The sequence below is a fragment of the Argopecten irradians genome, chromosome 13 (genome assembly GCF_041381155.1).
Source record: "Argopecten irradians isolate NY chromosome 13, Ai_NY, whole genome shotgun sequence".
NCBI lineage: Eukaryota > Metazoa > Mollusca > Bivalvia > Pectinida > Pectinidae > Argopecten > Argopecten irradians.
Window position 1 is genome coordinate 33,469,751 of NC_091146.1, and position 15,368 is coordinate 33,485,118.

Here is a 15,368-nt window from a genome sequence, read left to right on the forward strand (position 1 = left end):
GAAACTATACTGTATGTTCATGTCGTTATAGATTAATTGAGAAACATATCATACATGTACATCACCAACCCGCCAAGTTCACATTTTGAATTCTGCTTCTTCCACGTTTCATTTCTAAATATTTACCTCAAATTATTAATAATTGCTCTGATTGGACATTGTTTATACCGTCTTTGTGAATTTGGTAACCGAACTCCGCTAATAGGAGTTTATACACCAAGTTTTTGACGTAATCAATGTTAATGACTGTTTAATGAAGGATTTTAAGCCTCGATTAAACTTTTAATTAGATACTGTTGGAACAACTGGCCCCTCAGATAAATAAATACATTGGAACTAACTGTCCATTAGTATCTGTTTATATGTAGAGCTATGACACGTTATTTAAGAAATAAAATGGCAATAAAGTAAAAATAATTACAAAAATAAAAGAAAATAAGTACATCTAAAATACACTGTTAAATAACAAAATATAATAATGGACGTCACAAAATCCAAACCACTCTTCGGTATTAGATTTTAAATATTGAATTTTTTCGGAATATTACTACAGGTATGTGTAATATGGAAATTCTTGTTCTATAATCGCAGCTAGTACAAAACAGGCTTCCATTCTTTTTTCAGTCAATGAAACAGGGTTATCAAAACTGGCAACTTTTTAAAACTTTAATACATCGTAATGATTGTACCATTACTCATTAAAGATTTATTAAATGCAAAACTCTGACAAAAATATCGAAATTTTTCCAGATATGTTTTATTTAAATTTCAATGCAAATATTATGTCGTCGTCATTTTTGTACTTACGTCCGGTAAGGTTACCGTTCACACGATACAGCTAACCATTTCAAAACATCTGTGAAAGTACCATGGTACTTTGTCTAATTAAAACTTAAAAAAATCATGAAACTTAGCTTCACACTTATAATAAATCTGCCTATGATGCACAGATTGTCAAATAATCTAGACGCTTTTCGCTTGCGTTTATGTGGAATTGTCTACTAATGCCAACACATTTGTAGCTCTTTTGGCAGCCTCCTGTGTCGAAAAATCTTCCGTATCTAACCGGGGCCCATTTACGGGGACACATTTACCGGCGGTGTAGATGGCTTTATAAATATTTTTTTTTTTTTTTTTTTTTTTTTGGTAAAATTATACCAATTTTCCCCTTATGGGATTTTTATGGGAATCCTTTACAAGTTACTTTTAGTCGAAACTCTAAAAATACATTTACAACAAAAATAAGGTTCTGTTGCAATTAGGTGTAACGTTTTTAAACCTAGTTTGTCTGCGTCTACAAAGAAACTCTTGTGATTGGTGTTACAAAACCGCCATTTATAGGCGAAAAATATATCAAAAGTTTTTTCAGGGATGTAAAAAATTCAACACGATCAATTTCATTGTCCATTCTTCAGCTTTTCAACAGTTACACACACAAGTGATGAAGTCAGTCTTTGGTATTTCCTCACGATCATTTATCTTGGCCTTACACTATGATATGCTGTAACGAGGAACCTCAGGTACATTTGTATTTCTATATTAATTGAATTAATCATTGAGCTAGAATCTACAAGAATAGTCTTCAATCAGCATGGTTCGAACCATGTATACAAGGTGTTGTAGACAAGGCTTTTACAAATTGGAACATTGGTATCAAATTAACACGTGAACTTTATGGTAGTATAATTTCCAATTTTTTCATAGATTAATCCTCTTCAGATGTTAGGTTTCTGAATCATAAACGTCAGCATGGTAATTTTCCTCGATCTTCTTCTCGGGTTCTTTTCGATAGCTGATATGAGACAACTCGATACAGCATTTAGTATCAACACAAGTACACTTTCATCATACATACCAGTTAATTCATATTTTACCGCTCGTATACGGGAAAACTCTACCGAAAAATAAGGTTGTAATTGCATATTTCGACAGGTAGCATAGAAATAGAGAAAAAATAAAGTTAGTTTTAGTGAATATATGACACGTAAACAGGGGGTAGTCTACAATGGAGTAGAGTGGCCCGTTCCACAAACCTTATGTTTACCTGTGCAAGGCCGTGTGTTACTGGGCCGTCACGGCTCGGCGGAGTTCCAGGCATCGAATAATTAACAACCGTCAGTCTCAGAAAAATCTGTTTAATCTTCGAGCAGGGAAAGTATTAATATAACACGTCGAAATATTGAATTATTTTGCCCGATTGTGTTAATTTATCGGTCGCCTCGGAAAAAAAGTTTGACCCTGAAACTTTGTAGCATTAGATAGCCGTGCTTGTAAACTAAGGTGGGTACTTGTAACTGTTAGCACTCTGATGTTTGGTTAGGTCAGAGTAACGGCGGCGGACAGCGGACAGGAAAAATACTTAATTTTACGGCAGAATACTTGATTTTTCTGATCGAATTGAAATCTAAGGAAAAAGTCCTAATATTAAGGCGTTAATCCCGGAAATAATAACGGCACATTAACTATATCCGACGAAACTTGTTAAAAAAATTATGTGTTTTGCCGTTATTTTAAACAAATTCATGAATATTGGTGCTGGATATACAAATCTTTCTGTGACACAATAATCGGATTTAAAAATGGTCACAACTTGATTCATAAACCCAATATATGTGTACTTGTTTCTGTTGTACATTCATAACAATAAATAAAGCATCGACTTGTTTTCATGTATATTATGGTTGATATCACAGGGGATCCGATATTAGGCTATCATTTGATAATACTTTTATTTTATGGGACCCACCATGAGACCATTTATAGTCGTTGTATGAGGTTTAGAATCAAAAAATTCAGAAACAACTCTAAAAAATTGGTTGTATGGCCCTCTGGTGGTTAGTACTAACCTGTATTTATCAACTCAAAAGGATGGCGTATGTATTACGTACTCCAAAGTATATACTTATATCTTCACATTTTTTTTTTTTTCCGCCGTCAGCTGTCAACATAAAACTTGTTCGATGTCATACTTATAAATGATGGGCATTATATTCTTAAGATTTTCACTTTGAGTTTGGATCAGATTCAATGCTCACTAGGAAAGAATCATCCCTAATGATCTCCCGGGAATGAAATCATCAGCGGCCTATTTTATTTAATAGTTTAAATAATACTTTTTTACTCAAGTAAAAAATTCTTTATATGCTAACACTTACAAATGGATTCAACGGATTACAGAAATTTCCCAAGATGTTATCATGGGATGCAGAACCTGGATTGGAATATATTAATATCTGATCAAAAATTACGTGATTTTTATTCTTTCCTATTAATATTGTACACTAGTTGTGTTTTTTTATTAAACACCGTTCTGGAATTCAAAATAAATATAAAAGAGTTAATTATTGTGGTTTGTAATGGCACTAAAAACTGGATTGACAAATAAAATGTTCTCTGGAAAACATTGTATTTTTGGACACGTGGTAGTTCCACAAAAATTTACAATGATTATAATTATCCTGCAAGTTTTTGCGTGATTTTCAATGTAGATCTAATGTCGATACTTATAAACTCCCTCACCCATATACGAATATACGAATCAAAATTTATGAAGTTAGAATATTACATGTCTAATATAATTTCACAGTAAAACTATTTAGTATCTGGTTTTAAAAAATTTCTTAAAATACTGTAGATGACCTTGTGTGCATTTTCTGAAGATTACTATACTTAAAAAAAATAATCGGAAACCAAACCAATTTGCAATTCATAAACGAGATATTTTTTACGTTTTCCTTCTTGCAACTTTTCGAATGTTATTGTTACTTACAATATCTTTGTTTTAAAGTGTATTCAATTATTGTCGGCCATTTTCTCCCTTTCGTTTGCTCCTACTAGTTGCCGCCTTTTTCATAAGCGACCCGTAAGTCGAGCAATCCTAAGTCAGGGCGCATCACGATCACGAGTTTTCCGTTAAATGGTCTGGGATCTTTCTCAAATTTCATATGTAGGTTCCCCTAGGACCCTAGTTGTGCATATTGCATTTTGGGACTGATCGGTCAACAAGATGGCCGACCAGCCGCCATCTTGGATTTTGATAGTTAAAGTTTGTTACGGCTAATTCTCAGAAAGTACTGAAGGGATCTTTCTCAAATTTCATATGTAGGTTCCCCTAGGACCCTAGTAGTGCATATTGCATTTTGGGACTGATCGGTCAACAAGATGGCCGCCAGGTAGCCATCTTGGATTTTGATAGTTAAAGTTTGTTACCGCTATTTCTCAGAAAGCACTGAAGGGATCTTTCTCAAATTTCATATGTAGGTTCCCGTAGGACCCTAGTTGTGCATATTGCATTTTGGGACTGATCGGTTAACAAGATGGCCGACCAGCCGCCATCTTGGATTTTGATAGTTAAAGTTTGTTACGGCTAATTCTCAGAAAGTACTGAAGGGATCTTTCTCAAATTTCATATGTAGGTTCCCCTAGGACCCTAGTAGTGCATATTGCATTTTGGGACTGTTCGGTCAACAAGATGGCCGCCAGGTAGCCATCTTGGATTTTGATAGTTAAAGTTTGTTACCGCTATTTCTCAGAAACCACTGAAGGGATCTTTCTCAAATTTCATATGTAGGTTCCCCTAGGACCCTAGTTGTGCATATTGTATTTTGGGACTGATCGGTCAACAAGATGGCCACCAGGCAGCCATCTTGGATTTTGATAGTTAAAGTTTGTTACCGCTATTTCTCATAAAGTATTGAAGGGATCTTTCTCAAATTTCATATGTAGGTTCCCGTAGGACCCTAGTTGTGCATATTGCATTTTGGGACTGATCGGTCAACAAGATGGCCGACCAGCCGCCATCTTGGATTTTGATAGTTAAAGTTTGTTACGGCTAATTCTCAGAAAGTACTGAAGGGATCTTTCTCAAATATCATATGTAGGTTCCCCTAGGACCCCAGTTGTGCATATTGCATTTTGGGACTGATCGGTCAACAAGATGGCCGACCGGTGGCCATCTTGGATTTTGATAGTTAAAGTTTGTTACCGCTATTTCTCAGAAAGTATTGAAGGGATTGTTCTCAAATTTCATATGTAGGTTCCTCTTGGACCCTAGTTCTGCATATTACATTTTGGGACTGATCGGTCAACAAGATGGCCGACAAGCAGCCATCTTGGATTTTGATAGTTAAAGTTTGTTACGGCTATTTCTCAGAAAGTATTGAAGGGATTGTTCTCAAATTTCATATGTAGGTTCCCCTAGGACCCTAGTAGTGCATATTGCATTTTGGGACTGATCAGTCAACAAGATGGCCGCCAGGTAGCCATCTTGGATTTTGATAGTTAAAGTTTGTTACCGCTATTTCTCAAAAAGCACTAAAGGGATCTTTCTCAAATTTCATATGTAGGTTCCCCTAGGACCCCAGTTGTGCATATTGCATTTTGGGACTGATCGGTCAACAAGATGGCCGCCAGGTAAGCCACCTTGGATTTTGATAGTTAAAGTTTGTTACCGCTATTTCTCAGAAAGCACTGAAGGGATCTTTCTCAAATTTCATATGTAGGTTCCCCTAGGACCCCAGTTGTGCATATTGCATTTTGGGACTGATCGGTCAACAAGATGGCCGACCGGTGGCCATCTTGGATTTTGATAGTTAAAGTTTGTTACCGCTATTTCTCAGAAAGTATTGAAGGGATTGTTCTCAAATATCATATGTAGGTTCCTCTAGGACCCTAGTTCTGCCTATTGCATTTTGCGACCACCATCTTGGATTTTGATAGTTTAAAGTTTGAAAAGCAGAGAAAAGATCCCTCTTTCATTTGTCAGACATAGATCAATCTTTGGTGGGCGCCAAGATCCCTCTGGGATCTCTTGTTTTTCTTTATTAGAATCAACTAGAAACATGATCAAGACAGAAAAAGAAAAAAAATTCATGCCGACTCAAGCTTACCATGATGCTCAAGACAAGCTCCGAAAGAACACAGTTTTAGTGATCAAGGGGAACACAGGGGACGGAAAAACGTCTACTGCCTTCCAAATTTTAAATTGGCTTACAGAGGAGCAGCAATGCAGAACGCCACTTCAGCTTCATAAAATTGAGAAATTGGATTTACTAGCTCCACATTCTGATGTTGCTTGTATTATTGATGACATATTTGGTGAGAGAGATATTGGTCGATTGGATGTGCAAGAGTGGAACAAAAGGCTTAAACATGTAGAAACACTTTTTGTTAGTAAACAAAACCGGACAAATTACTTACTTATCACCATTCGAAATGAAATATTTAATGTTTTGGAAGGAAAATCTCTAGGGACAGTTTTTATGAAAGACAACATTATTGATCTTAGCTCAAATGAGTACAAAATCAAGGAAGAAAAACAAAAACTATTAGCAATGTACACCCCAACAAATCTGACATGGACAGAGGAAGAAGAGAAAAAAATTCTAGGTTATGCAACTCATATTGGATTCCCTCAATGTTGTCAGCTTTTCTATAATTCTGTTGAATTACAGAAAAAACGAGCAGAATTTTTCGAGAGACCAGTTAAATTTTTCATACAAGCTCTGTCAAATTTACCAGAATGTTCTGCCATTCTGTTTCTCTTCCTCAATGATGGGGAAATAAAGTTAAATGATCTTGACCCAAATGGGGATAAAGTAGACAAAACATTGTTAGAACAAGCATTTAGGATTAAACTGGTTAATAGTGAGGATAGGACAAAAAGGGAGTATGAGGAGAAAGTAGATTTTGTAAGAGAGAGTTTAGATAAGCTATTAGGATTTTTGGTAAGGAAGGAGAAACAATGGTTGTCTGGTGAGGAAGTGTACAGATTTCATCATGATTCTATATATGTCACAGTAGCTCTGTTGTATGGAAAGAAAACACCTGTCGGCTACATAAAACATTGTCCAAGAAAAGCACTCAGTTATCTAACAACTGTAGAAACATCTACAGACATGGTTGTCATATCACCTGGTCATTACAATGATTTGTGTGAACGTTTGCTCCGAGAGATTGAGAGTGTGGTGGGGTATGGTTATGCTGTGATTGGTTCTCTAGATGTGTGGAAAGTTCGTGTATTTGTTGAGATATTTGATAAGTATTTGAATGAGAAAAAGGTTAATAAACTCAACATATTGAATAAAGCATGTTTGTCTGGATCAGCTGAAATAGCTTTGTATCTATTGAAAAAAGGTGTGAAACCTGACAAACACACAGATTGGTGGAGATTGATTACAAGAGGTCGAGGGTTTGGTAAGGGAGATCTAGATATACTCAAGGAAATTGTTGTTTACTTGAATGATGAGATGAAACAGAAATTGTTAAATAAAGCATGTGAGTATGGATCATCAGAGTGTGGTATGTATCTGCTCAGTGTCGGGGTCAAACCTGACGAGGACACAATGTTCTGTGTGGTGAGGGGAGGGAGTATGGACCTGTACAATACAGTACGACAGTATGGTGTCACTCTACAGTGGACCTGTACATACAGTGACGTATGGTGTCACTCCTACAGGGAGGGGTGTGTTCGGTAGGAATGTCCTACATTGGGCGTGTATGTATAATAGAGAATCTATAGTAGCAGAATTGTGTAAAGATTACCCTGACCTCGTACATGGTACTGATATGTGGGGACAAACACCGCTCCATATGGCGGCGTGGACAGGAAACTGTTCTGTGTTCCAGACAGTAGAAAAAACTGTACTTAAATGTTTGTGTAGACACCAATGTCTGAGAGTAGACGGTTCTTTGGTACATATAGATTGTGTGTGTAGTCAGTACATGTGTAAGTTAGTGAACCGTGACGGGGAGACTGTGTTACATGTGAGTTGTATGGAGGGACAAAAGGATTTGTGTTTGTATATTTGTAGGTCTTACCCCGCCATGACGGCGTGTAGAGATAGGGACGGCCGTCATTGTCTACATTATATAGCTGGAGGTACAACAGATGTAGACTTATTTATTGAGGTGGAGAATGTTGTGAGTAAACACTTAGAATCATTACATCGACATCACAATATTAAAACGTTACTGGACGGGGAGGGGAGATCTGTTTTAGACTTGGCGAAGGAACGGGGAACAAAAAACAACCCTTTGTATGACCATCTTCTGGGAGTGTTTTCTAAATAAAAACAATACCATTCACACTTGTAAGTATACACAAATAATCATCACAAATCATATTATACAATAATATATACATTCCAGGATAAAATTAAGTATTTTCCTGAGGACAATCGATCCATTGTCGAGTTTATAGTCCCGATTTCACCGAACGACTTCGAGCTGCGCCTCTAGGGGTGTCCTCGACGACGTCCGAGTGCGGGTCACAAACTAGGACGTTAAGTCAGATCAATCAATCAATACACAGCAACAGAGTATTATGTTATATATATATTTAAGATAATGAGTAGCATTGAATGATATTATTTTTCTTGTTTGTACAATAATTGATATGTTACGTATAAACCAGTCATTTAAACAAAATAAAATACAATGTTTTGATAATTCAGCAAAGTTGTTTTAGGTTTTTATATTTTCGTTTTTTAAAGAGCTAAACACATATATATTTCACTTTGGTTCGATAAAATATTTTTTTTTTATAAAAAATACGACTACAATATGAAAGACGATGTGTAAGCTATTCAGAATCTTTTTATTTATTTATTTATTTTTTTTTTTTTTATTGAAATAATTTATTTTTTTCTTTGGTTGTATGAAAAAAAAAGAGTTAAAAAAATCAAGACTTTAAAATCATTTATTTTGCTCTCGAACAACAAGTTCTCTTCTTTTTTAAGACATAACAGATAGTCGTTAGCGTTTTAACTAGTGTAATGAAAGGACATCGCTAAATATCGGAATCAGATTTTGTTTGCGGTACAAGGGAGACAACTCGTATAAGTACTAACAGCATTGCATGACGAGAGAAGTCGTACGAAAATGACAGAAGGTTTGAGTAGGTATGGGTCTGAGTTGTACATTTATATTATTTCAATATTTTGACTGACATTTTAAACCGGTTTCTCCAATAGATTTGTCGTATGAACCAAAGACATACAATAGATTATACATCTATGCGTTATCATTGCTGGCATACATTTTATAGTAATTCAAGCTCAAACCGATATTCTAAAATGACCTTGTATGTGTAACACAATGCTAGATTTTATAGAAATGTAATCATTGGCTCCTCTAGGAATCGAACTCTGGTCCTCTGACTTGATAATCTGACGCTCGCAATCAGCTGATTAAGTTTAAGAAAGTGTCTCTATCCGAGAGGTATATTGCATAGTGTGTACTCACCAGAGTTTCTACATATACATAGCTATAATTTAATGATGTCATATTTTGGATGCTCTCTAAAATATACGAAGACAGATTTTCTCTGCATTTAATGTATAAATGCTGAATATGCTAAGTGTGTAATTAAATGGTATGTATTCAAAATTACTCGTATGAAAGAGAGGTCTGTAGAAATATGTATTATGTCGATGAATTGTATACTGAGAGTAAATGTTACATTTGATCTATAAAATGTATGTATTCTGTATATAACTTGGTACTGGGAGTATATGTTAGATTTGATCAATAAAATATATATACATTGTATTATGTATATGATTTTTATACTGGTAGTTTATGTTGGATTTGATCTATAAAATGTATGTATTCTGTATATAACTTGATACTGGGAGTTTATGTTAGATTTGATTTATAAGAATAAGATAAATGTTTTATTTATATAACTTTAGGAGTATATGTTAGGTTGTGTCATATTCTTTGAGAATTTGCCATTCAATATTTCAGTTTCATTTGTCTTCAGTATTTGTTAAAGCCAATGGTACACAAACAGTATACATTTAATGCAAGAACATGACAATCTTGTCATAAGCACGTGCTTTGTACTGTATTTAACAACGTTGTTAATATTGTGTGTATATAATAAAAATAAACATTCATAATACCATCATCTGTTGTTGTGACATTTTAGGTTATTTGACCAGAACGATGAGCTATAGTCATCATGCTTTGTGACGTCCGTCGTCATGGCTGCAACTTGCTTTAAATGATCCTGAAATGACCCCGACAAAGTGCTGTTATTTTTCGGGTCAATCCGAAATCTAAGATGGCCGCCGCAATCACCATCTTGAAAACATATTTTGACCTTCTTCTCAATTGCTACACGTGCGATTTGGCTGAAATTTGGCTAAAATGATTCAGCCATGGTCCTAACAACGTATTATTATTATTTTGGTCGATCCGAAATCCAAGATGTTCACCAAGATATCATATCTAATAAATTTCCTATATGCCAGTTGCAAAGGTATTAAGATGACCGATTAGGTCCTTGGGCCTCTTCTTTATGATATGTACGATCTTAAATGAAATTTCATTTCATATATCTTATCGCTCCACGTTATATTTCCCTACATCTGGTTGAAATACAGATATTAATTATCACTACTTGTAATAAGAGGATCTGACAACATCCCATTAGGGGTTACGTTCTGGTGACCTTTGGAAATGGCCAATCAGATTGTTGCTGCCAGAATCTTGTCTGGTGACGAACAGTTTGAAAAAGCTGTCAGAATTAGTTTCATGTACGTAATCATCTCCCCCATAGAGCACAACAAAGTTAATTACATGTATATATGTATACTGGGACGAAATAGCGTTTTCAAATGATGTAGCAAGGTGTAGAAAAAAATCTGATGTACAGGTGGAATAAAGGTCATCCGAACATGACCTCTTATGGGATTTTGTCAAATCAGATTGATTCCCCTAATGGCATAAACAAATATATTACATGTGAGAAATCACTGGGTATTGGGCGGATTACGTGATAAATACAAATAAATTACATGTGAGAAATCACTGGGTATCGGGCGGATTACGTGATAACCATGTTGTGAAGATTTGCAGGAAATACAATTGTTTTACCGATAAATCAATGTATGGCTAAAGTTTTCGTCCTGGTGAACTAATTTCTAGATCCCTGTGACATTGGGATAGGTCCAGTTATATATATATATAATGTAACTAATTTTCAGATCCCTGTGTACACCAGGATAGATCCAAATATATATAAACTATTACTTATTTTCAGATCTCTGTGTACACAAGGATAGGTCCAAATATATATAAACTGTAACAAATCATCAGATTCCTGTGTACACCAGGATAGGTCCAAATATATATAAACTGTAACTAATTTTCAGATCCCTGTGTACACCAGGATAGGTTCAAACATATATAAACTGTGACTAATTATCTCAGATCCCTGTGTACACTAGACTGTATTAAAACATGACTATGATGTCATCTTTTGTTGTCATCAGTACTTTATTTGGACTATTGTTGATCAAGTTCGTGTTCTGTGTATAGGTACATTTTTGTACGAATCCGGATATAGGTACTAGTCGAAGCGAGAGAATGGCAGATCAGATAGGACACAAAATTACTCTATCGCATATTTTCTATATTAAATCTTGTTTAATATGACTAAAGTTTTAAACATTTACCTGATAACTTTTCACTTAGGAGATAGTCAACACTGCATCATCGGATCCGGAAGTGTACATACTGATCGGCAAGTAAAAACATGCCGTCTAGTACCGGCGAAAATCGGCCTAATAAACTTTGAGATATCCAAATGCAACATTTCACCGCTTGAAAATTACACAACCATATATCGATTATACAATTATGATGTCAGGATATTGAACATACCTTTAAATCTTACATATATTTTGTGTATGCATAGACATCAACACATTCATTTTACCGTCTATCACGGTACACCGGAAATAGCTACACGTGAAGCGAGAGAGTAAAATACAGTTTGACATAGGTAAGATATTCACTGTTTTACCTGCATCCTAAGTCCTTGCTTATTTGTCTGATCGGTTCAGAAAAGATTCTAGTTCCGTTACTTCCTGTATCATTACAGAGACATTCAGTCGGTGTTCCACTGGTTGTGAACATTGTGCTTTCATTTCGTTAGAATTAAGAAAAGGTCACCTTTAAAATGTCGGAAAAGAGTAAATGAAGTCTAGGTGAGTAATACAGTCGTTAGTAGGGATACAAAAATTATGTATGTCCGTCGCGTTTAAAGCCAAATTAAGTATGGTCTAAAAACGCCAGACGCATTCTGCACTGACTACGAGCATGCTTGATTTCAGGTAAGTGTTCTTTCTTAAGTTTAAGTATGTAAAAATCCTTCCTAACTATAGTCATACGGAAATATCACTATTAAAATATTTCATAATGATCATTAAACTTTATACATGTAGCACCAACAAAAATAAAACTGACTACGTGAATTAATTACAACGGAGGCATTTATGGTGGCTGATTACGGCCATCTCGTGTTGTTGTGTTGTCGCCTTGTCGTGTTGTCGCCTTGTCGGGTTGTCGCGGTCTCAAACTGCGACAACCCGAGATTTAACAGTTAAAATGTCGACTTGTCGCGTTTTCGACAAGACGACAAGTCGACATTTCAAACACGCTAATTAGCGCGTACAGAATCTCGTGTTGTCGCGGTAAAATGTCGATCGTGTTGTCGAGTTGTCGACTTGTCGTGTTGTCGCCTTGTCGTGTTGTCGACTTGTCGTGTTGTCGAGTTGTCGACTTGTCGCCTTCCTGTTACACATGCGCAAATCATATGAAATAGCCACTATTTTTGAATATAGATTTGGTGTGTTTGTAAGATATTCGATGTACAAAATTGTTAAAAATTATATAATGTATTATACTTAACGGAAATTATAATATTAAATTAATTGAATATTAACAAAACAAAGAATGTTGTCAGAACACAGAACAAAAATGTTTGTACAATGAACAGTAACAGAGAGGACACATGTACATGTATATCAACTTAATATTGTAAAATCTCTTTTACGAAATATTGTGTTATTAATCGGTTAAAACTTATTATACAATTTGAAGAATTGAAGAGAACGTGGCTGATAAGACGAAATATTATCTATTATTACTAATTACTGTACTAGGTTATGTGTGTAGTACATCAAACAATAACCTTGATTTAAGATCTAATAAAGAATTTGATGTAAAACGATTAGAAAAAATCACTAAAACTTTCATTTAGTCCAAAGCGTTATAGAACAGATAAGGTGTTGTGCCCCATCTTTCTGGTAAATAGTTCATGTATTTTGATCATCAGCATGCATCACAACGTACATAATGTAAATATACTTTTTTATAAAATTTGTTTATTGTAATACGGTAAGATTTAACCATGGAAAGTTTGATTGTGTAACTTGACTATAGTAATTCATACAATAGTATACAAATGGTGGAGCATAGATACTTCCAGGGGACATTTAATACAATGGAACTCTTGCAAAAGAAAAGTACACAATTAGTATTTCTGGGTCTAGAAATTTCTATTACACAAAATATTTGTTCATTTTACGAAATGAATATCATAATTATATAATGATCTTTCTCAAAGCGATCAATTTGTGGTTAAGAGAGGCTTGGCTAATTATGATACATTCAAGTGTAATTGAACTGTGTTGATATAGTCCGAGTGCAAAGTCAATAACAGCAAATCAAGTTACATTACGCAAACATTGAGTTCTTCAGGGTGGTGTCCTATGGTCAACGCTTTTTCTTGTAAGTAACATGCACATTAGAGAATGGTTTGATACTTGCCAAAGAAAATAACACAAAGTATCTAGTATTAAAAAAATCCTTATACATGTATATCTGCAGTGCTTTTATCTTTATATTCGGTAATTCCTGTGTTATATTCGATACATTTACCATTATGCTCCGTCGTTATATCGAGATATTCGATGCCTTTTCCTTTAAATTATGTAGCTTAAATTAAACTTTATATTCGGTACAAATTTCTTTAAATTCTGTACACATTTCTTTATATGATGTGCAACCTTCTTTATATAATGTGCAAACATTTATATGATGAAGATCAAAGCCGGCTTATAATATATGCATACTTTTTCGGCTGCTTTCGTCTTAGTGACAGCACTTTGTATAGTCGTGTAGGATTTTGAAAAGAAATTTATTGCTCTTACCAACGGTAGTAACCGTTTTTGTAAAGACTTGCTAGAAATATCATTTTAACCGCTAAAACTACATGTAGGTGGACTAGTTTTTGTTTGTCTCGGGATCTATCCATCCTTCTCAATATATATAACCATGTAGATTATGATTTAACCGATTTTGGTATTTAAACTCATAAAACGTCTAAAATGGTCTATGCATGACACTCTGGTGGGTCCAAAATTATTGGATCGCCATCTACATGTAGACAATTAATCCTGTGTCTACATTGGATCACCAATAAAAGTAAAAAATTTGATTTTGTTTTAATTTTAGATGTGCTACTATTTTGTTAATTCATATTATGAAATCAAGAGCTTTTGGATATTCTATTCACCATCAACCTTTTGAAAATTACATTTACAAGTATGAATATGAACTGAAAATGATTTTGACAGTACATATGCGGTCAGGCTATGAAGCCAAGATGTGGTCTACAATTTCATTTAAAGGTACAATTCAGGCTAAAAGAACATTAAAATTTGTACATATGTCGGAAAAAAACGAATTCTAATCGAAATTAGATCAGTCGGTTTTACTCTGATATGCCAAAAAAGCCCATGGTGGCGAAATGCGTGTGAAATGTTCAAACTCGCGCGCTGTCCGCCATTACACATTGTTGTCGAACATCTTGTATGCCGAACCCCGTCCCTTGCTCGTAGAGTAATGCTACTTTTGTCTAGAAGTGCTCAAATCGCTCTGACAGTAATGTGTTTACCTTATTAGGTGAATTGCCTCGTCTAAAAAAATAATTTTATCAACTCCTCCGTGGTTATGCAGTTCATTTGTTTAACGTGCGTGACGTTGGCTCGGGTATAGATACAGCGTACATATTTTACCAGCGGAATCGTATTGATCAACGATTTATAATTACAACGGTATAGATTAAAATACTTAACAATGACGTGGAATTTGTCAATATTTTATGTTATATGTTTCATAAGAAATGTAGAACAATACATTTATGCCATATTTTGCTTCTTGGTTATGTAAAAGAATTAGCCTGAGTGAATTGTCCCTTAACTTTTTTATAAAGTAATAAGACATTATAAAGTGATTACTGCAGGTATGCATTTATCTTAACATACATAAGGCATAAATTCTGAGTTATAAATAATGTTTACAAGGCATCGTACATGGTTTTCTGACCATTTGAATGATTATCACACCTTAAAGGATTTGTGCAGTCAAAAATGATAATTTCAGTTTATGCTGGAAATGGCTTTATTAGACCATGTAGAAACCTCTCCGTGCCGCGCGCGACCGGAATAACCTGTAAACCGCCGATATCGAGGTCAAATTTTCTGACCACCCGATTATGCATATTTTCTAGCTCT

General features: G+C 34.9%; 1 protein-coding gene across 1 annotated transcript; it reads left to right on the forward strand.

Annotated features, from left to right (window-relative positions):
- Positions 1 to 4,958: 4,958 nt before the first annotated feature.
- LOC138306381 (uncharacterized) lies at positions 4,959 to 9,912 on the forward strand. The gene is made up of 2 exons (XM_069246818.1): positions 4,959 to 7,396; positions 7,437 to 9,912. The coding sequence occupies exons 1-2, from the start codon at positions 5,841 to 5,843 to the stop codon at positions 8,068 to 8,070; spliced, it is 2,190 nt and encodes a 729-aa protein (XP_069102919.1). The 5' UTR covers positions 4,959 to 5,840; the 3' UTR covers positions 8,071 to 9,912.
- Positions 9,913 to 15,368: the final 5,456 nt, after the last annotated feature.

Bases quoted from the DNA above. Each gene is read 5' to 3' on its own strand.
- LOC138306381 (XM_069246818.1), top strand. From the start codon at position 5,841: ATGATCAAGACAGAAAAAGAAAAAAAATTCATGCCGACTCAAGCTTAC. The intron at 7,397-7,436 runs GTATGGTGTCAC...ACATACAGTGAC, and splicing joins CTGTACAATACAGTACGACA to GTATGGTGTCACTCCTACAG.